This window comes from Mobula birostris, chromosome 8, assembly GCF_030028105.1.
Source record: "Mobula birostris isolate sMobBir1 chromosome 8, sMobBir1.hap1, whole genome shotgun sequence".
NCBI lineage: Eukaryota > Metazoa > Chordata > Chondrichthyes > Myliobatiformes > Myliobatidae > Mobula > Mobula birostris.
Genome location: NC_092377.1, coordinates 148,612,729 through 148,635,295, shown reverse-complemented (window position 1 = coordinate 148,635,295; position 22,567 = coordinate 148,612,729). Strand labels below are relative to the sequence as shown.

The following is a 22,567-nucleotide window of genomic DNA, read 5'->3' as shown; positions in this document are numbered from 1 at the left end:
ACTTTTGACATCCCCTTATACTTTTCTCCAGTCACCTTAATATTATGCCTCCTGGTATGCTTTAGGATTCTACTTTTTATAACAAAATAAATTACAGCAACTTCTTCCAGTAATAGCAGGATAAGTTTTCCTGTGAAAATGGGGGATTGTTCCATATACATAACATACATGAATTCAGTCTCAGATTTATCAATGCAAGAATTCAAATGCCACACAAGAGGATGTGATTAAAGCATCACAAATTTATTTGCTATATTAATGAATGTAATTATAACTTTAATATTTAAGTTACAAACATACAGTTACAAAACAGACAACATTCAGGAAGCCTTGAGTGCAAAACACTGACCCACAGGAAAATAAAATTGTGCAGCTTCTGCATCGAGAAACAAGGCACAAGAAAGAAAAGACCATCTATTACAATGTTTGGAATTAAAAATAAATAACATGTAATATCATTATAGAAATGTGTTTGGACTCTACCTGACAAGTTGGCGTCTCAGTTAGTTAGGGACCATCCATAATAGTCACATTGGCACCGAGGAGGGCAGGTAAATGGAATGCTTTACCTTGTTACAAGCATGTAGTATATTTTTAGATACACAAGAGATGCTTGTATTTATCAAGCACCTGATTGCATCTCTTCAAACAAGAGTAATTAAACATACCATTGGCTGACCCCTTGATCCATGCAACAGGATCCTGCAAACAGCGATGAGCTGAAAGGACCATGGGACGGAACTTTTCTGGGGCTAACATCCCCCTCAAATGCATGGCCACAATTGGTGGAATTCCACATTACCAGCGTGTTTCCAACTGCTAATAAAACTGCAAGATATTTATGGATGGCTCCTCACTGCTCCCTGGAAGTTGTCATTCTGTTGGTCAGCTGACAGGAAGAAACTTGAAATAACAGTTCTCATTCTGTAGGGGATATTACCCCAGTCTGGATTTCATACCAAGAAGGCTTCTTTTGCCCATAGAAATGCGACTACAGGCAATTATTTTCATTTCGGCCTTGGGAAATTGGAAACATTGGTGATCATCTTCAGATAGATTCATAGATCAAAACAGCACAGATAAAGGCTTAGCCCAACCAATCCATTCCATGGGCCCTGGGCCCACCCTGCTAGTCTCAATTTTCTGCATTCAGCCCACATCGCTCCAAGTCCTGCCCTCCATGTACACATCCAACTGCTTTATAAATGACAATTCTAGATCTGCATCAACCACTTCCTCTGGCAGCTCATTCCATATAGCACTGCCTTTTGCATGAAAAAGTTGTCAGGTCCCTTTTAAATCTTCCCTCTCACCCTAAACCCATGCCCTTTAGTTTTGGATTCCCCTAACCTGGGAAAAAGACTGACCATCCACTTTACCTTTGTACTAAACATTTCTGTAAGGTTTTCCTTCATTCTCCTATGTTCCAAGGAACTAGTACCTAGCTTGGCCATCCTCTCCCTATAACTCAGGCCTCCTAGTCCTCATAAATCATTTTTTTAGCACTCAGTCTAGTTTAACCACATCTCTCTGATACCAAGGGTGACCAAAACTGCACTCAAGCTGCCTATCTTAATTCTGCCAGTTATGAAAATGGTTTGTTGAACTTCTGGTTCAACAATGGCTTCCCTTTGAACTGCTCAATCACTGAGTTTGCTTCTTCACCATTTTTCCTTCCTGTAAAATAATTTTTCATTCTACCTTCTTGCTTCTGGGGCAAGGGGCAATTTTTGCTTCTGGTGGTAAGGTCCTGTTGGAGTCTATAGGTCTGGTATAAGAACACAGGTTCAGGAGTAGGATGTCTGGCCATTCAAACCAGTTCCACCATTCAACAAGATCATGGCTTCTACTTTGACCCCATTTTTCTGTCCCATCACCAATCATTCCATTCAATGTCCAGAAATCTACTGATCACTGTTGTTAATGCAGTCAGTGCCACCCCACTGCCCTCTGCCGCAGAGAAATCCAAAGATTCACTATGCTCGGATGAACAGATTCCTCCTCATCTCTGTCCTAAATAACCAACTCCTTATTTTGAGTCTGTGGCCCCAAGAGCTAGACTCCTCAGCCAAGATAAACATTCTCCCAGTGTCCACTCAAGCAAGTGAGCTCCCAGATGCTCCAAGATTTCAAGGGCTCCCATTCTGTGCTGTTGCTAGCAATTCACTCAAGTTCTCAGGCTAAGTTTAGATATTACAGGAAGATCCTATATTGTCAGTCCCTGGCATTGTATTCTGGTTGGCTCTAGTGCTAGCTCCTTGGAATCTGATAGCAAGCAAAATTTCCATAACCTTTTGCCTCCTTGTGTTGGGATACAATGTATGGGAAATCTGAAGGAATTTGAATGCCAAGTGTCAACACAATTGAAAGTCCATCCTGCATTATGTTCCTGGCACCCAAATCCATGCAAATGCATTCTCTCTGTCTGAAGTCATCACATGGTGAAACAGCCCTCTTTTCCCCAGTTAGTGCTACTATCAATACTGTTGTGCGATGCCTCTGTTAAAATATGAGACAGTCAATATTAATATCAAAATTAAGACCCTCTATTCCGAACTCCATTTATCAGAGCATACAATATCTCTCTCTGTCTCACCCTCCACCTCTCTCTTACTGAAATCACTCTAACATCCTGGACAGTTCAATTAGATCAACCCCACTCTTCTAATGGACAGAAAGTAGGCGTGACACACAAAAATATTTCAGTTTGTTTTAGAAGGACAATTGAACAGTGTTGCTTTGCCGGGCATTGTGGGCATGCTATATTGGCCCTGCAAAGAGCGGCAACACTTGTGCACTGCCCCCAGCACAGCCTTGGATTCTGTTGGTTGTTAACACAAAGGACACGTTTCAGGGTATGTTTCAACGGACGTGTGATAAATAAATTAATCTGAGTGAGCTTTGTAAGATAGTGCAGCTGGTGACGGGATGCGTACTCCAAACACACAGCCACAGTGAAGTACATTTGCAAAAAACAATGTATTCATGATCAAAACAATTAGTTCTGGAGATACAGTCCACATGAAGGGAAATGTCGACTGTCTATTACTCCCCATAGGTGCTGCCTGGCCCTTGCCTTCATCAGGCAACAAACTGTGGAACTTTATTGGGTCTAAAACTTGGTGACAGCTACTGTAACCCTAAGTTTGCAATATGCCTTAACTGTGATGCTCACTGTAATGTTGCCAGCTCCCACCACTTGGTCTCAGTGGTAACGACTATAACCTTGCAGTCTGTGGAGAAGAGAATGCCTTAACTTTTAATGTGAAGTGGCTTGAAAATAGTTTGTGTTGCCTGGTCTCTGATAATGGCATGGTTTTTAATCAGATTTTGCTATATTTGGAAAACTAACAAACTGAATGATGATATGTGTATGATAACATCCATCTCTAGCAGAGAAATAAACCAATTGTCCGCTTGATGAGATAAGCCTTCAGGGAGATTCTCCCTGAACAGGATCTTAATGTCACATTGCTATGTTCTGTCACCTTGGGGAAGCCTTGTAGCCTATACTTGAGCCCAAAATGAATTGCTGTTGCTATTGCTTAATGTGACATTCCTCTGTCTGAGGTAATAACTTATTATGAAAAAATCTGAAAACAACCATGTCACAGTACCAGACTGGGGTATATCTTGTGATTACTTGCAACAGATAGCTTGGTTTGTGTCAAGAATGGTCATTAATTCATAAAACTCAAGTGATCCTTGGTTCTACTAGGCTGAAGGAGTTTAGCAGGTCAGGTAGAGGGCTGCTATTGCCAGGAAAGTTTGACCGAGACTGGACGCAAGGTGCTCACTGTTTGCCAGTTAGCTCTGTGCTAAAACCAGGTGCATGTTTCCTGTCAGCTGCCACGATATGATCACTACAGATTTCGAGAGTTACACTGGGGACACCTGGGTTCTGCAGACAGGTACAGGCCTCCTGTTCCATTCCCCCTCACCTCTGGCTGTCACTCGCTCTCGCCAGAGGCTGGCTTCCCGACCAGTTGAGGGGGAGCCTCGTTACTGCCGAGATTCCTCAGGAAGACACGGAGCTTTTGGTGCTTGGTGGAAGAGCGGCTGTTGAAGCTGCCCCGGTGGGGTAACGGCAGACAGCGGTCACTCTGCAGCAGGTGGATGAAGCCTGAGAGGTGGGAACCCAGCCCAGCCATCATATTCTCCCTTATGCTGTTCACTGTTTCCTCGTCACACTCCAGAAGGCTCTTCAGTAGCTTGTTGTAATACCTGGAGCCAATTGTAGGAACAGATTAATAATTAGTTGAGGAAAATGCAAAGAAAGAACATGCATAAAGAACAAATAAAATGCCAAGGCTTTACAAGGCATCGATCAGACCGCAACAGAGTTAAGTGAGCAGTTTTGGGCCCCGTTTCTACGAAAACATGTGCCGGTTTTGGAGAGGGTCCAGAGGAGTTTCACAAGAATTATTCTAGGAATAAAAGGGTTAATGTTTGAGGAGTAGTTGATGACCTTGGTACTGTACTTGCTGGAGCTTAGAAGAATAACAGGGATATCATTGCAACCTATTGAATATTGGAAGTCCTAGATAGGGTAGATGTGGAGAGGAGGTTTCCTATAATGGGGGAGTTGGGGGAGTCTCGGACCAGAGGGCCTCTGAATAGGGGGACTTCCCTTTAGAACAGAGATGAGGTGGAATTTCTTTAGCCGGGAGGTGGCGGATTTGTGTAATTCATTGCCACAGACAGCTGTGGAGGCCAAGTCACTGGGTATAGTTAAAGTGGAGGTCAATAGGTTCTTGATTAGTAAGGGCAAAGATTATGCATAGGAGATGGGAGAATGGGTTTGAGTGGGATAATAAATTAGACATGATGGAACGGTGGAGCAGGCTGAATAAGCCTAATTCTGCTGCTATGTTTGAATACAAAAAACAAGGATGGAGAACCTGCAACACATCTCAGTCCTTTGCCCCAACGATCTCGATGTGCCATGTACATATACTTATTTAGAGTTACAGAATGGAATGGGTCTTTCTGGGCCTTTGAGCTGCATTGCTCAGCAACCGCTGACAACCTGGATTTATCCTTAACCTAGTCATCAGACAATTTATACTCAATCAATTAACCGGTACATCTTTGGTCTGCGGGAGAAAATGGAGGACTTGGACCTCCACACATTCCATGGGGAGGGCCTACATGGACTCTTTACAAAGGATGCTGGGAATGAACTCTGAACTCCAATGCCCCGAACTGTCATAGTGTCGCCCTAAGCACTACGTTACCATGGTGCCCCCAACCATATAATTCACGTTGTTTATTGGATAGGGAAAAAAAGGCATCCATACAACTCTGCATATCCTTGAGTGCAGGCATCAGAATGTCTAACACCCTCATGATGTACAGCATGATCTCACAGACAATTATTCATTTGCTTGGGTTATGTTCACGGTCAGATGTTAGCCTCGACTTGGCGTTCTTCCAGATCTCGTCCAAGAGTATGACACTGACTCTACGCTCGAGCTCGAGTCCTGATTCTGACCACAGGGACTAACATCCGTTCGTGAGGCCACCCAAATGGGATTCCAGTCGATGAATAGTGGAGACTGACACAGCAAAAAAACAAAGAGATGTGGCAGTCTAACTCAATGTACAACAGTCCGTACTCACTGAGTGTGACTGGGCAAAGGAACAGCTCTTACTGTCACATTAGCTGGTTGGCATACTCATAGGAGATAACGTGTCCAGTTTGGAGGCAATACCACATACTGGTTACACTACCACCACCCCCCCCCCCCACCCAATACACTACGGGCAGCTTTGGCAGATGGATGGAAAGGTTGGGCGTTAGTTAAAGGAGATGCCATGGAGTCAGAGAGACACAGTATGGAAACAGACCCTCTGGGCCACTGTGTCCACATTGACTATCAACCACTCTTGTGAACTAATGCTAGATGAATCCCGGTTTTATCCTTCCCACGTTCTCCTCATCTCCTCCAGATTCTACACCTCTCCTAACACTAGGAGCAAGTTACAGCAGCCTCGCCCATCTCTGGGATGTGGGAGTAAACTGGAGGACCTGAAGGAGGACCAATGCCGTCACAGGGGAAATATGCAGACCATACCCAAGGTAAGGATTGAAGCTGGGACAGGGGGAGGTCCTGGCTCACCTAGCTGCATCACTGTGCTGTCCCACAGTGTGCCGTCAATAGCAGAGAGAGTCATAGAGAAGTACAGCACAGAAGCCCATCTAGTCCATGCCAAAACCATTTAAGCTGCCTACTCCTATCAACCTGCATCGGGACCATAGTCCTTCATATCCCTACCATCCATGTACCTATCCAAACTTTTGTTAAACTTTGAAATTGAGCTCACGTGCACCACCTGTGCTAGCAGCTTATTCTACACTCTTACGACCCTCTGAGTGAAGGAGTTACCCCTCATGTTCCCCTTAAACTTCTCACCTTTCACCCTTAACTCATGACCTTTGGCTGTAGTCCCAACCAACCTCAGTGTAAAAAGCCTGCTTGCTTTTATGCTAATTATACCTCTATCAAATCTCCTCTCAATCTTCTACCTTCTAAAGAATACAGTCCTAACCTATTCAATCCTTCCTTATAACTCAGGTCCTCCAGACTCTCCCAACATCCCCGTGAATTTTCTCTGTACTCTTTCAATGTTGCTTACATCTTTCCTATATGTAGGTGACCAAAACTACATACAATACTCCAAGTTAGGCCTCACCGACGTCTTAACCAATTTTAACATAACATCTCATCTTCGGTATTCAATACATTGATTTATGAAGGCCAATGTGATCAAAGTTTTCTTTACAACCCTATCTACTTGTGACACCACTATCAACGAATTATGTACCTGTGTTCCCAGGTCCCTTTGTTCCACAACACTCCTCAGTGCCCTACTATTCACTGTGTAAGACCTACCCTGGTTGGTCCTAACAAAGTGGAAAATCTGTGCACTTTTCTGCGTTAGATACCATCTGCCATTTTTCCAGCTGATACAGATCCCCCTGCAAGCCATGCTAGCCTTTCTCAGTGTCCACTACAACCCCAATCTTGGTGTCATCTGCAAATCTGCTGATCCAGTTAACCACATTATCATCCAGATCAGTGATACAGGTGACAAGCAACAAAGGTCCCAGTTACGATCCCTGTGGCACACCACTAGTCACAGGCCTCCAGTCAGAGAGGCAACCATCTACTCCCACTCTCTGGCTTCTCCCACAAAGCCAATGTCTCACCCAATTTACTACCTCATCCTGAATGCCGAGCGACTGAATCTTCCTGACCAGCCTCCCATGTCGGACTTTGACAAATGGCCTGAAAGTCTCAATACTACGGGAAAAAAATGGACAGAAGCACCTCTTAAAGTGTTAAATGGTCACTGTTGTAATGCAGAAAATACAACAGGCAATTGGTGTGCAGCAAGATCCCACTCGCAGTGATAGGATATAGTCAAGTGATATTAATTGAGGGATTAGCTAGGACACTTAAGCTATCCAACTCTAATGTTCAAAGTAGTGTAGTCTGATCATTCCTATCCACCTTAAATGACAGCCAGTTTATGACCTGGAGCTGAACTAGAGTCTGAAACCTGCAGCCAGCAGTCCTAAAACTACTGTCTGCAGAGTGCCCGTCTCAATCCACTGAAAGGAAGACAATGAAGAAAACTAAACAAACCTTCACACCATCTTAAAAGCTTCTTCCCTCAGGCAGTTAATCTGATCAACCGTTATAGATAGCCACCCCATCCCCCTCTATCTATTACCCTCCCCCCAATCACCCGCACAGTAGACACTTTAAATCATCTTTTATATATGCAATTTACACACACACATATAGAGTTCTGTGCAAAAGATTTGGCACTCTATGTTTTTTATATGGTTTCAGATGGTATGGCCTACAAAGAGCACTGATCATCGAGGCTGTCTGGGATTATCTGCGGATACAGAAGCAATCAAGACAGCGAAAGTCTGCAGAAGAATTGTGACAAGTTCTCCAAGATGCTTGGAACAACCTACTAGCCAATTTCCTTATAAGACTGCATAACAGTGTACCTAAGGAAATTGATGCCGTTTTAAAGTCAAATATTGTTTTGATATAATGGTTTTACAGTTTGCTTTATAGTAATTTACTTTGTTGTAAAGTTTTTGGTAATTTGAAACTTTTCATTTCATTATTTTTGAAATTCGATTTACAGAATTTCTTTTCTTACATGTGCAAGCCTTTTATATATATAAAACACACATAAAATTCTTTATTCTTTATAATTGTTGAATGCTTTCTGTTGAATGTCATGCCCCAACTAACCACAGCAAATCCCTAACACATATAAATGTATATGGTGAATAAAGCTGATCCACATCCTGAGGGAATTCAAAATTGGCAGAGTTCAAGATCTGATATAGTGAAAGAGATCTACAGGATATTGACTGAAGCTCCAACAATGACACGTACTTCTCTGGAAAATGAAACTATGAGCTGGTTTTAAATTTATAATTCAGTGTTGACTTACAGGGCTGCTTCATTAAATGTGGGACAATATTTGAAGTTGCAATGCCCCACAGCAAGGATCTGACACAGAAAATATTCAGGTCGCAATATGATGAATTACGTGTATTTTTTTCAGTCATGGGAAAGCTGAAGGATATCTAAGTAGTTACCCAACACCCCGAGGCTCTCATATGGGAGTGGAATTAAGTTGTCACACAACTGAGCACCAATTAGTCTGCAATGGGCCAGGTGCAAGGAAGAGGAAGGCGTTGGGAAACAGAGGTCTAATGCCTTGTTCCTCAGGCGTGCTTGACCAAACAATTCACCATCACATACCTTCCACCAGCCTCCAAATATTAGAAGATTCTTAGAGAATTTGTACTGAAATTAATCAATGTCAACAGCTTGCACTGCCCCTGGACACTCGCACTGTTTTATTGACACCCTCGGCAGTGCCAGGAAACCCCCTGCCTACCTGTTCTTCAAGTGCGCGGGGAGCTGAATGACTTCTGCTATTGCCACGGTGTTACGTTTTGCCATTGTGCAGATGTCCAGCTTCCTGTAGCAGTCCTCCTGAATGTCAGCAATCATTTTTTGAAAGGCGGAGCATCGGCGAATGGTGAAGAAGGCCTTGGATGTGATCCCGTTGACAATGCACTTTAAGCTGTCCTTGACGAAGGCTTTTCCCTGTGATACAAAATATCAACAGTCACAAAAACGTGAATTACAAATAAGCGTAAAGAAAACAATCGTTTTCTGAAATAGCAGTGAGTTTTATCTCAGGTTCTTTGTTCTCTTTAGCGTGAAGGTCTGACTAGCTATCGTCAGATTTTATTTTTGCAGTTGGTGGAGATGTAGGGTTAATGTCCTGGATCTGAAGATGTGATCCCATGTGCCACAGTTTGTTTTTGCTTGGTTATATTTCTGCTGCCATAATGCATACTGTATCATGGATGCTCAGTTCTGCTGGATTTATTCTGAATCCACCAGAATAGAAGTCTCACATGACTTGAGGGATTTTACAAAATAAGAGCAAATGTTGGGAACTTGGCCGGTCAGGCGTCATATGGCCATATGCGGAAAGAGAAACAGTGAAAAGTTTCAGATCCCCAACCTTTCAAAGCATGAACACTATTTCTCTCTCTGCAGATGCTGCCTGACTTATGTGTTTCCAGCATTTCCTGATTTTATATTGGAATTTCAGTATCTGCAGGTTTTTTTTCAGATCGCCATTTAACATATGGTTCTTTCACTGTGAAAACGGGACTTTGTCCTCACAAGGATTGGGATAGCAGACAGACCAACCAAACGTCACAGACCTAGGACAGTTGGACTGATAAGTTTCTCCATCACACTGGTTCACTCAGTGCCAGCTGCAGAAACAGTCTGAAAACTTTAAGATTCAGCCAGTTTTTAATGATTTTAAAGATTAGCTTTATTTGTCACATGTGCTTTGAAACATACAGTGAAATGCATTGTCCAAGGAGGTGCTGGTGGCAGCTCGCAAGTGTCACCGTGCTTCAGGTGCCAACTTAACATGCCCATAACTTAGTAACTCTTTGGAATGTGGGAGGAAACCAGAGCAAGCCGTCAAATGGAAAAACGTGTAAACTCTTTACAGACAGCACTGGAAATTGAACCCTAACCACTGGGACTATAAAGCAATACGCTAACTGTTACGCTATGGTGCCGCCTGCCAGAACACAATATTCCAGAGGCAGTACTGCCAAACACCTCTTCACGATGTACACAGAACATAGAATCCTAGAACTTTCTTTCCTCTTGCTCCTGCACTTCCATTGTGCATCAGTAAACTGATACGTCGGCTGTGGGAGGATGGGGGATAGTAAGCAACAGGAGTCATGTTCGACTTGGTTACAGAGTTTCATGGGGTCCAGAGTCAATGCTAAGGACATCCAGGTACACTTCCTTCTCGTTGTAATACCGCCCCTGAGTTATCATGTACCTAGAAAGAGTGACGACGCCGACTGCAAAGTGCGAGTCTGCGAGTTGCTGCATCAGCTTGTTAGTTGACTCTGCTGGGAGACAGATCTCCCCAAACTGGCACCCGTTCCCAGGCACTCAGAGAAAGGTTTTGCAGTTTTGATTGTGCTGGATGTGACACTGTAGAACCCACTCAGTGCTGAGTTACCTCTTAGGTTTCAATCTTAATACATGTATGCAGGGCTTCATTTGGAATATTGTGTTCAGTGTTGGTCACTCTGCTGTAGGAAAAACGCATTGAGCTGGAAAGTGTACAGCACTTTGAGGAATTTCCCTGGGTTCAGGTGACTAAGTTATACAGAGAGGTTGAGCAGATGGGAATTTATTCATTGCAGTGCTGGAGAAGGAGGGGCGACCTTGCAGAGGCGTATAAAAATACAAGGGGTACAAAAACAGTGAACGATCCCAGGGCTGGAAAATCAAGAACCTTAGGATGAGACAAGGGAGATTTAATAGGAGGTCTGTATATGGAATGAGCTGCAAGCGTTTGAGAAATGTATGTTAATAACATGTAAGATATGCTCAAACGGGTATATGGATAGAAAAGGTCAAATGTCGGCAAATGGGACTAGCTTAGCTGAGCATGGGTCACTTGGGCTGAAGGGCCTTATTCCTGGCTGTATGACTCTATGACTTCATAGAAAAAGTTTTGTGTACAGGGCTGGGATGCCAGCACATTTAATCTACTCCAAAGGTCAGAAAGTGGCCAAGTGTATTGTAGCCACAGGCAGATCAGTTTAAAGGGCAGCAGACTTCTTTAACTGGTTGAATCCTTCCCTCTTTGCTTCCTTTCTGGTTGAGGAAGGTTCACTGACATCTAGTGTCATGCCCTTGAAGTCCAGCTCTGATGTTGTTGATCCTACGCAGCTAATGTGTTGTTGCCTCGGCTGCATTTAACACGCACCTGTACATTTGTAGTGTTGAAAACACTTGCACAGGTAACAGTGCTACTGCCAAGCAACCTGGGTTCAATCCTGACCTCTGGCACTGTCTGTGTGGAGTTTGCGTGCTCTCCCTGTAACCATGTGGGGTTTTTTTCAGTGCTCCTGCTTCCTCCCACAACTAAAGCTGTGTGAATTGACGGGTTAAATGGCCACCATAAACTAGCTCCAGTGTGCAGCTGAGTGGTAGAACCCAGGACACCGATGTGAGAATAATCGGTGTAGTTGGGTGCTTGATGGTCGGTACAGACTTGAGGGACCTGACAACTCAACCCAAGGTTGTCCTTTTGATTGGCATTCCAGCCACCTGTACACTTGCTCATTAATTCAAATATCTGATCAGCCAATCACATAGTAGGAACTCAGTTCATAAAATCATGTAGAGATTGTCAAGAGGTTCAGTTGTTGTTTGCGCCAGATTCAAAATGGGAAATGAATGTGATCTAAGTGACTCTGAATGTAGAATGATTGCTGGTGCCAGATGGGGTGGTTCGAGTATCTCAGAAACTGTATTTCTTGCGTACAACAGTCCTTAGGGTTTACAGAGAATGGTATGAAAAACAAAAAAAAACTTCCAATGAGCTGCAGCTCTGTGGATGAAATGCCCTGTTAGTGAGAGAGGTCCAAGGAGGGTGATGAGACTGGTTCAAGCTGACAGCAAAGTGACAATAACTCAGTGTGTGCAGAAGAGCATCTCCACGTAGAACATTGAAGTGGATGGGCTATAGCAGCAGAAGACCATGAACATACACTCAGTGGCCACTTTATTAAGTACAAGAGGCACCTAATAAGGCGGCCAGTGAATGCAGCAACTGCAATATGTACCGTCTACAAAATGAACTCTAGACATTCACCCAGCCTGACAGTAACTATGTGCTTGCCAGGACTTGAAAGCGCGATGCCAGGACTGAAGGGCCTATAGGGAGAGGTTGGGCAGAGTAAGACTTTATTCCTGGGAGTGAAGATGACAGAGGGGTGTATAAAATCACGAGGGGCATAGATAGGAAAAATGCACATCGTCTTTTTCCCAGTGGAAGAGATCTAAAAACTAGGGGAAGATTTAAAAAGACTTGAGGAGTAACTTCCTCGCGCTATTTATTCAGATGTATATATGGTACATACATTGAACAAGAGGAAATGGGAAAGGCAGTTACTATAATGATATTTAAGAGATATTTGGATATGTTGAAAGGGATACAGGCAAGTGGGGTTGGGCATCTCAATTGGCATGGATAAGATGGTATTCCCATGCTGTGTTATCGTATAACTCTACACTGATGGCATCTCCCAAACCCACAGCAAGGGGACGGGATGCATTGGAATACCACCAGTTGCAGGTTCCCCTCCGCGCCACACGCCATCCAGACTCAGAAATAGATCACCAGTCCTTCATCATTGTTGAACCTCCTTCCCAACAGCACTGCGGAAGCACCTTCACTACCAAGAGAACAGGAGTGGGAAATAAATGCTGGCCTTGGTAGTGACACTCATCACCCAAAAGAAAGAATTGCAAAAGAACTTGCTCGTTGGCTCAAGTCTGCGATCTTCTGCTGGACAAGGTCTGTCAGCAAGGTGCTTGAGTTTTGTCTTTTGAAATTTGTTTGGCAGCTTACATAAGCTGAGGTTTTCTGTGTCCTCTGCATATTGCACGCAAGACCATAAGACACAGGAGCAGAATTAGGGGATTCAGCCCATTGAGTCTGCTCTGCCATTTGATCTCCCCATAACCTTTGAAGCACTTACTAATCAAGAACCTATCAATCTCCATTTTAAACATATTCAGTGACAGCCTCCATAGCCATTTGTGGCACTGTATTCCAGATTCACCACCCTCTGGCTAAATTCCTACTCATCTCTGTTCTGTTGGGACATCCTTGTATTCTGAGGCTGTGCCCCTGGTCCTAGACTCCCCCACCATGGGAAATAGCATCTCCATGTCCACCTCTATCTAGGTCTTTCAATATTCAGTAGGCTTCAATGAGGACCCCCCTCCCAATTCTTCTAAACTCCAGTGAGTACAAGCCCAGAGCAATTACAACATTCCTCATATGTTAATCCTTTCATTCCTGCTATCATTCTCATGAACCTCCCCTGGATCCTCTCCAATGACAGCACATCCTTTCTTCGATAAAACTGCTGACAATACTCCAGTTGTGATCTGGCCAAAGCCTTATAAAGCCTCAGCACTACAATCCAATGTCTTTTCACACAAATTCCCTACACGATTCCTCATGGCTGTCTTGTCATTCTGCTCTTCACTTCCAGTGACAGTGCGTCCACAAGCTAATCAACGTGACACAGTTCCTGATCTGGGTTATTCGTCTAAGATTCAGGCAAGGCATAAAAAGTGCTGAGAAGTGAAATCTGCCACTAATGAATGAATACTCTTGCTCTTCTTGTTCTGCAGATTAAAGAAACAGGGAGGTGTTCTACTGAAAGTTAGAAAATTACATGGGATTTTACTGGATAGGTGTATTTTCCATAGGGCAGAGTTCAAATCTTGTCATCTGGAACTTAAGGCAGTCACCAGAAGTTCAAACTGGATTTGAGGAGACATTTCTTTACTCGGAAATGTGGGACTTACTCCTCCAAGAAGAGGCTGTGATGAAATGGAAAGATGCATTAAAGAAGAAGCTGAGAATGAGGGAGGCAATAAAAGAGGATTAGCGTAAAAGGGAGCTTGATGGGTGGAATGGACAGTTCCCGTGCTATATGACTCTGTAGTGTAGCCTTTCCACTGTACTGCTCAGTTACAAAGATTGGAATTTGAATTCACAACCTTCTGACTCAGGTGAGAGAATGGCCAACTTAGCCATGGCTAATCTACACTCAGTAGCAATTTTATTAGGTACACTTGTGCACCTGCTCACTAATACAAATATCTAATCAGCCAATTACATGGCAGCAACTCCATGCATAAAAGCGTGCAGACATGGCCAAGAGGTTCAGTTGTTGTTCAGACCAAGCATCAGAACGGGTAAGAAACATCTAATTGACTTTGACTGTGAAATAATTGTTAGTGCCAGACGGGGTGGTTTGAGTATCTCAGAAACTGCTGATCTTCTGAGATTTTCACACACAACAGACACTAGAGTTTACAGAGAATGGTGTAAAATCAAAAAAAAAAACATCCAGTGAGGGTCAGTTCTGTGGGTGAAAGCACCTTCTTAATGAGAGAGGTGAGAGGAGAATGGCCAGACTGCTTCAAGCCGAAAGGAAGATGACAGTAACTCAAATAACCATGTGTTACAATAGTGGGGTGCAGGAGGCATGTCAAAGGCTACAGCAGCACAAACATACACTCACAGGCCACTTTATTAGGACAGATGGTAGCTAGTAAAGTTACCACTGTGTATATCAACACCATAAGGTCCACATACAGATATGTCAATGAGTTACGTACCTGAGTGTCAAATTTAGCAGCACTGTACAGAAAGGACCTGCATATATCATACATGCCGTCAGTGTCGCAGGTAGAATTCTCCAGGCACACAAATGCTCCGCAGCCCACATGGAGAGCATTGTTCAGGCACCTGATGATTTCAGCTATGGAGAAACAAAACAACGTTAACTCCAAAAGACTTCCTAGAGATTTCCTAAATTGAAAGCCTTCCTGGGAGAAGGATTCCTGCAAACAAACAAAAAAAAAATTGCTGCTTTCTCTTAGCACCTTCTGCACTTACTGTCAATGCAATGACAATAGGAACAAAGTACGATTTGATTAACTGTCAAGAATTATCCACATGGCTTTTAAATTGGCACAGGAAGGGGCTAAACTCTAAAGGTGGTTGATGGATAGTGGAAGAGTAAGTTCCGAGCAGTTTCAAGTTGCTGGGTGTCAACATCTCTGAGGATCTATCCTGAGCTCAACATATTGATGTAGTTACAAAGAAGATATGACAATGGCTATATCTCATTTGGAGCTTGAGGAGAATTGGTATGTCACCAAAGACTCAAGCAAATTTACATAGATATACTGTGGAGAGCATTTTAGCTGGCTGCATCATGATCTGGTATGGAGGGGCCACTGCACAGAATTAGAAAAAGTTGCAGAAGATTGAAAACTCAGCCATCTCCATACCATCGAGGATATCTTCAAAAGGCAAGGCCTCAGAAAGTTGGCAAATATCATTAAGGATTCCCGACACTCAGGACATGCCCACTTCTCATTCCTACCATCAAGGAGGAGGTACACCAGCCTGAAGACACACACTCAATGTTTAGGAATAGCTTCTTCTCCTTTGTATCAGATTTCGGAGTGGACAATGAAACCATGAACACTTCCTCAATATCTCTTTGCTCCCTCCTTGCACCATGTATTTAATTTAATCATATATACACACACCAATGGTATTAAACCTGAGTCTGATTCTAGTAAAATTAGGAGCTCACAGAATATCCAGCCATGATAGCTCCAGTCCTCTACCATGAAATGTACTTTGAAAGAAGCATCGAGTTGCACACTCACGAGGAACTTTCATAATATCCCCATCTTTCATAATATTGGCTGCTTGGTACATCCATCTTAATTGTGCCCCACCCACCCAAAGCAAGATGGTAAGTAAATAGACTGTCATTGGAATGGGTGACCTTAGCCTTCGTCAACTAGTCTTTTCGCCTCCCTGTGAAGCACAATATTTCAATACAGGCAGCTCTTCTTCATTGAGTTGTCCATGTTACTTGCAACCATGGGAGACTCAAAGGTCAATGCTGGAGAGTTGGCTACTGAAGTCATCGGGAAGACTAATTGGATGCAGTATGATACAGGGACAGAGATTGACAGCTATCTTGGTGATCCACTACTTTCCACTCTATTGTTAAGATTATTCGTGTTGCAGAAGCCAAAATTATGCTTGCTGCATCTCAGTTTACACCTATTCACATGGGATTTTCCTCTCCAGAGAGACTAAATAGTAGGAGGATGATCAAGTCCTCTCACTGTTTCTGGAAGGCAAAGTCTATTTAAGTATTTGTACCTGCACACCATGAGATTCTATGGCATTAATCATCAGTGATCATGGAGCCAGAACAGGATTACAATAAACACATACAAAATGCATTGACTGTTTAGTCTTTTCCATATGTGCTGCCTGGCCTGTTGAGTTCCTCCAGAATTTTATGTGTGTTGCTTGGATTTCCAGCATTTGCAGATTTTCTCTTGTTCATCATTACAATAGGTCATTACTAATCCAGCTTTTACTTCAGGGACCAGTTCTACAAATAACTAACTCAGGCCGGTGCAATTTATTGTGATGCTGAAGTCAACTTAAGATCAACTGTAACCCTAAAGTAAAACTGCAGATGCTGGAAACCTGCAATAAAAACAGAAAATGCCAGAGATAACCAACAAACACAGACAAAATGCTGGAGGAACTCAGCAGGCCAGGTAGCATCTATCGAAATGAGTACAGTCAACGTTTCGGGTCGAGACCCTTTGGCAGGACAGTTGTTTGTGATTAGAGACAGCCAGCAAGTCAGGTAGCATCTGCGAAGAGAAAAACAGCTAACATTTCAGGTCAGTGACTTTTCATTAAAACTTATCTTACACACTCTCCGCAGATACTGTCTGGTCCATTGAGTATTTTCAGGATCACTTTTATCAATGGCTGTTAAATTTCAGGCTATGGTTCATTATCTTTTGAAAGGCTGATATAATGCTTGTGACAAGTGGAATTTGATGGACATAAAGTTGTTTAAATATGGAACTGTTCTATTGGTATTGTTAATAACTTGGATGTTTATCTATTTTATACAAAGTATGTTGTAACTTAGAATCCACAATCTAGAATTCTAAAACCGGGGTTAAAAAACGATCTGTTATGTGCAAAAGGTCTAGGTGCTCAATGAGATGTGTCAATGTTTAATTCCTTAAATGCAAGAACTCATCTTTGATTTACTTTAAGGTGTCTAACAGCTGTGCAGTCTGAGGATATCGGAATTCTGAGTTACGTGCTTATTGCATTGGAGACCCCTAAAACACATTTTCCCTTAACCATATGTGGACAGTTATCATGCATGACAAATTATCCCCAAATATGCCACTTCTGGGCACACAAGTTGCAAGGCCAATGGTCCACGGTCACACCAGGAGCCTGTTGGGCAGAGATGGAAGAACTCTCATTTTGGACAAATGATATGTTACTAATTACATGTTACACCTTAAACACATGTTACTAATTTATTTTTGTGCATATTTACTCAACTAACTAGTTTCAAAATCCCAACAACCGTGGTGGAATTTAAGTTCATGGCTATGGGTCAGTAATTCAGGGCTCTGGATTACTGTTCCAGTAACCTAACCAAGATGCTCCAATCACAATATCTGGCACTGAGAGTTGGAGTACAGCAGACAGTAATATGTTTGTGGTAATGTTACCACACCTCCTGTGGTGATGCTCATAATAAGACTAAGATTCCCCTCCGCCCCTTTTCACATAGGAAGGTTATTCAGCTCATGAATCTTGTTCTGCAAACACAAGTCAATGCACAGTGTAATTATGTGGCCCTTTAACATTGCAAGGTCATTCTACAAGGTCAAGTAAAGGGAGGCTGAGTTCATGCAGATCTGTACTTAGGAGACTGCAGATATTTTGGCTGCAGCACCTCAATACAAAGCAACATTATTATTACAAGGCAATATTATTTTATATTGTGAATGACAGAAACTTAACAGATCCATTGAGCTGTTACAGAAAGGAATTGCACACAAAGACGCAACACTTTAGAATCTTTATTGCTGTTTTAGTAATCTTGAGATCCTGTTCATTTTCACTTCCATTGATAATGAAAAACAATGCCTCTGGAATTGGCCAATGGAAAATTGAAGTAGTAATGATATCCTCCTTCCACTGGAGGCATTGCAGCCTCACATAAAAAGAGGATGTCACAACAGATAGACAATTAAAGGCAGTTTCCATTGCAAGTATGAACAGAACAACTTGCATATTAGTAAAAGCAGAATACAAAATAGTTAAAATAGGGGAATGTTTACTGTGGAATAATTGATAGTGAAAATTGCCTGAGGAGTATATGCCACATGAAATGTAAATGTTTGAGGCACAATAGTAACCTGTGCATACAGGGAATCACTGTTACTTCTTTCAGATATCCCTTGCAGCCTCTAGCTGTTCAGTATTGTAACCAGTATGCCATACAAAATGAATTAGCATAGCAGACTTGCATTTCATTAGAGCCTTCGACATCAGATGCGGTCCAAAGTACTCCATGCCTCTGATGCACCTTGAAGTCTAGTAACCATGATAACACTCAAATCATGCACAGTAAACCCCCACGAGCAGCAAAAATGATGCGTTTCCAGGTGATATAAGAGGCCATTCAGCCCATCAGGTTTGTGCCATCTCATTGAGCAATGCCATTCCCTGACAGATTTCCCTTGTAATCTGTTCTCCCCATGTTCCCATCAGTACTACCCACATTACACTGGGGGAAACTTCCAGTGGCCAAGCAACCCACCAGTCCACATGTCACTAGGAAACTGGAACACCGGGAAGAAGCCAACAACATCTTGCAACGTGCAAACTCCACACAGGCAGGGGTCGGGATTGAACCTGAGTTGCTGACTCTGTGAGGCAGTGGCCCCACCTCCTTGCATCCCTGTGCTGCCCTAATGACCACATTGCTGTTTTCGTCAGTTTGTTCAGAATGGGATAAATAGATGATAGGACACCAGTAAAGCCCCTCTGAGCATGTAGAATCACAGAATTACTACAGCTCAGGAAGAAACTATTTGGCTCATCAACTTATAACTCCTAAATCCGTGTACTCCTGTACACTACATTCTTATAAGCACGTGGGATCACAGAATTGGACTATACAAAAGGAGCATTGTGAGTTTTCTTTTTAAATTGAGTTTAGAAAGCAAAGAGGCATTGGGTTAACATCTCATTCAAAAGGCAGCAGTAAAGCCCTCCCTTACAGCCACACCAAAATATCTGCCTAGGTTTTTCTCCCCCCTCTCAAAGCAGGACCTTCTAACCTGGAAAGTAAGAGACTTGGCTAAACTTGTGGGAAAATATAACCGCCAGTGTACATGCAGCAAGTCTCCACACACTGGCAGGGGAGAAGGATGCTATTTCTCGCAGGATAGATATGGGATGGACCCTTGGGCTTCATTCCCAGTCTTCAGGGAAGAGTTCAGTCAGCCATCACAACTGAATAAACTAAGGTTTGTGCTGAGATTTTTCTATGATGAAGGCATCAAAACTGATTCGACTGCCAGTGATAATATTGACCCAGCATCAACATTAAGGTGATGAATGTAAAGCTAGGTGAATGCTCGCAAAGAGAAGGTATTAGTATTTTAGAAACATACCTTTCCCACTGCCACCAGGAGAAAAAACATAACTGACAGCACTGCAAGAAAAATCGCTGTTTAATATAAAGCTACCAAATATTAAGGGCGTTGTGAAACTATCATGTCAGAGAAATGCATTCCTGTAATAAAGACTGCAGTGAGAACAGAACTATAGTAAATATTTTCAGTCATCAGGCTATGAGCCCAGAAGCTGATGTTCGTGAGCCCCGCTTCAAATCTGGGGCACTGCATGGTTAGGGAATTTGATGAGACTCCTCAAACAGCCAATACACCAGTTGTGATACTAGAAGCAACTACCCTATATCGTTCAGAGAGGACATCACACTCTCCTCCTGGAGATCTGGGAATAGGGAACCTACTCTGGAAAATACCATTTCTGCATTGTCTTTAGACAGTGGGACTGACTGCATATTTAACACTACGGTGAACAGTATCGGAGTAGAGTGCACAGTGAGGACGGTTACCAGGTGAGTCCAGCGAGGGCTGTGACTGCAAATATAAATTGAACGGGATAGTTCGGAGCGCTGTACCCTGCCGGGGGGGATTTCAAGTTATTATAAGCCGCAGCCTCAACGGGAGAAAGTTCACTTATTCACTTTGCATGGGAGACGGGGTAGAGAACTGCTTATTATTTTATCCTTATAATAGCAACGCCTTTATCTTGTGACTCTCCCGAGGGAGATTCGCCCTGGTTTCCCTTAGTGACTGAATACTTTTGGGAGCGGGCACACACACGCGCGCGCTGGGTACTGCAGACAACTGGAGCCGGTTCCGCAGTCAGGTCTGTGAAAGCTGACTCGCTGGTGTGTGTAATTAGGAGCACTAGCCCCCATCAATAACACACACACACACACACCCACCCCTCTAAGCGGGAGCTTTTCTATTGCCCCTGCACCACGGCAGAAGTTTGCAGCGAAAGAGAGGACCTTGTTCCATGTGTCCATTCAATGTCAGCGCACTTGAAAAGGCACCGGTTTCAATTCGAAATCACTACGCTCTAATTTTGCATTAACTGCAAGTAAATATCTCCCTGACCACTAGCAAAAGCAAGACGGCGAACTCAGCGTAAATGAAACAAGGGTTTTTTTTTGGCAAAGGGCAAAGGAGAGTTTTTGTTATTGGGAGGGGCACGAAAGTTGCAAAACGGCACTTAAATGCCTTCACTTGGTTATCTGCATGCAGAGAAACGAAGGAGGTCCAAGACTGACGTCGCCTTTTATTTACCTGAGTTCTGCGCCGACAGCCTGGTCCTTCGAGATGCAATTGAATCGCTCTGGTCCTCAACTTGTGGAGCTATTTCATCCGCAGCCGACCAGCTTCCGAGCTGGACGAACACGAGGAAGGCGAATACAACTGATCTGTGCAACATCGCTGCGCCGACTCGGTGACTCCGGGGAGGCTTCCTTTCGCCGTTTGTGACTTTCTTGCGGCGGCTCAGACGTGCATTCGCGAGCGAGTGAGCGTGCATGTGTGAGTGTGTCACTCTCTGGGGCTGCACGGTCACATTTATACAAGTGTTACCCCGGGGGGGGGGCGGGAAGATGCAGTCAGATCGTAAGCAGTAACATACCCACCAATGACAGGCAGCTGCGAGAAACTGTCCATTCAGAAGGCGATACCCACGCTTGGCGCACTGAATAAATTGTCCCAAAAAGTTAGAGGCGTGTGCGCACACGCGCAGCGCCCGCGCTTTCGCGCTGGGGTTGTTCGAGCCGCTTGCAGTCTCCGTTTACATTGCAATGCAGGTGTAGCTCAGCGCACTGACAGGCTTAACTTCACAAGGACGAAAGACAGGCTTCACAACCTGTACGCAAGCCTTGGAAAACAGTGCATTCTCATTTCCATTATCAAAGAGTTTTAAATTATTTCATCGGGGCAAACCACGGTGTGAAATAAGCCCAATTATCATCGTCCGTCAGGACACAATACTAAAGGGGTAGGGTTTTTTTTTGTTGTTTTGCAGAAGGAACTTCAGGGACAATGAAGCATTTTTATCTAAAACAAAAAAGAAATGTAAGTGTAGCAGCTATGGATCGAACAATCCGAATGCTCGATTTTCCTGTGATTGAACGGTCTGTAATGTTGAAGCCGATCGGAGATCGATTGCAATCCAGAAGCGGACACGCGTGTGTAGAAAATCAGAAATAAAAGTAGAAAACGCCGGGAACACTGTGCAAGTCGGGCAGCCCAGGAGTTCTCGGTGAGAGGCTGTGCCTTCATGCACGTTCCTGGAGAGTACAGGGTAAAAAGGCGACAATCTAAAAATAAAGGATCAGCTATTTATTATTAAGAAGAGGAGTAGTATTTTCTCCCAGAGGGCGGTGAACTTGTAGATATTAAGCCAAGTGATTCAATGTATTTGAGGAAGAGTTAGGTGTTGACACAGGGGTCTGTCGATACTGGAACTTAGAGCAACACACAGTGTTGGAGGAACTCAGCCGGTTCAGGCAACATCTTTGGAACGAAATGGACAGTTAACCCTTCATCTGGACTGAATGGAAAGTCCAGATGAAGCCCGGATCCTTCAACTCCAGATGAAGGATCCCGACCGGAAACATTGACTGTACATTTTTCTCGATAGTTGCTGCCTGACATGCTGAGGAGGTAGATGTTGTTCTTCGAGCTTGAGGGATGGAGAGATAGAGGGGGGAACTGGAGCAGGCACTAAACTGGATGACCAGCTGTAACCATATTGAATAATGGCCAGCCTGGAAGCTTATCTTAGAGTTGAAGTGTGAACTTGCCTTCTTTCTCTCTCGCTCTCTCTTTTTCTCTCTGTATATATCTATCTATCTATATATATATATATATCTCGCTCTCTT

General features: G+C 43.4%; 1 protein-coding gene across 1 annotated transcript; it reads right to left on the bottom strand.

Moving 5' to 3' along the window:
* Positions 1-243: 243 nt before the first annotated feature.
* Positions 244-21,211, bottom strand: LOC140201821 (stanniocalcin-1-like). The gene is made up of 4 exons (XM_072266525.1): positions 20,970-21,211; positions 14,814-14,956; positions 8,941-9,152; positions 244-4,224 (listed from the first exon to the last, which is right to left on the bottom strand). Exons 1-4 carry the CDS (start codon positions 21,112-21,114, stop codon positions 3,951-3,953), a joined length of 774 nt encoding a protein of 257 aa, XP_072122626.1. The 5' UTR covers positions 21,115-21,211; the 3' UTR covers positions 244-3,950.
* Between the last annotated feature and the right edge of the window lie 1,356 nt (positions 21,212-22,567).

Coding starts and splice junctions, on each gene's coding strand:
- LOC140201821 (XM_072266525.1), bottom strand. CDS start 21,114: ATGTTGCACAGATCAGTTGTATTCGCCTTCCTCGTGTTCGTCCAGCTC. Junction 14,957..20,969: donor GCTGTCGGCGCAGAACTCAG/GTAAATAAAAGG, acceptor GTTTCTCCATAG/CTGAAATCATCAGGTGCCTG. Junction 4,225..8,940: donor CCCGCGCACTTGAAGAACAG/GTAGGCAGGGGG, acceptor AATTGGCTCCAG/GTATTACAACAAGCTACTGA.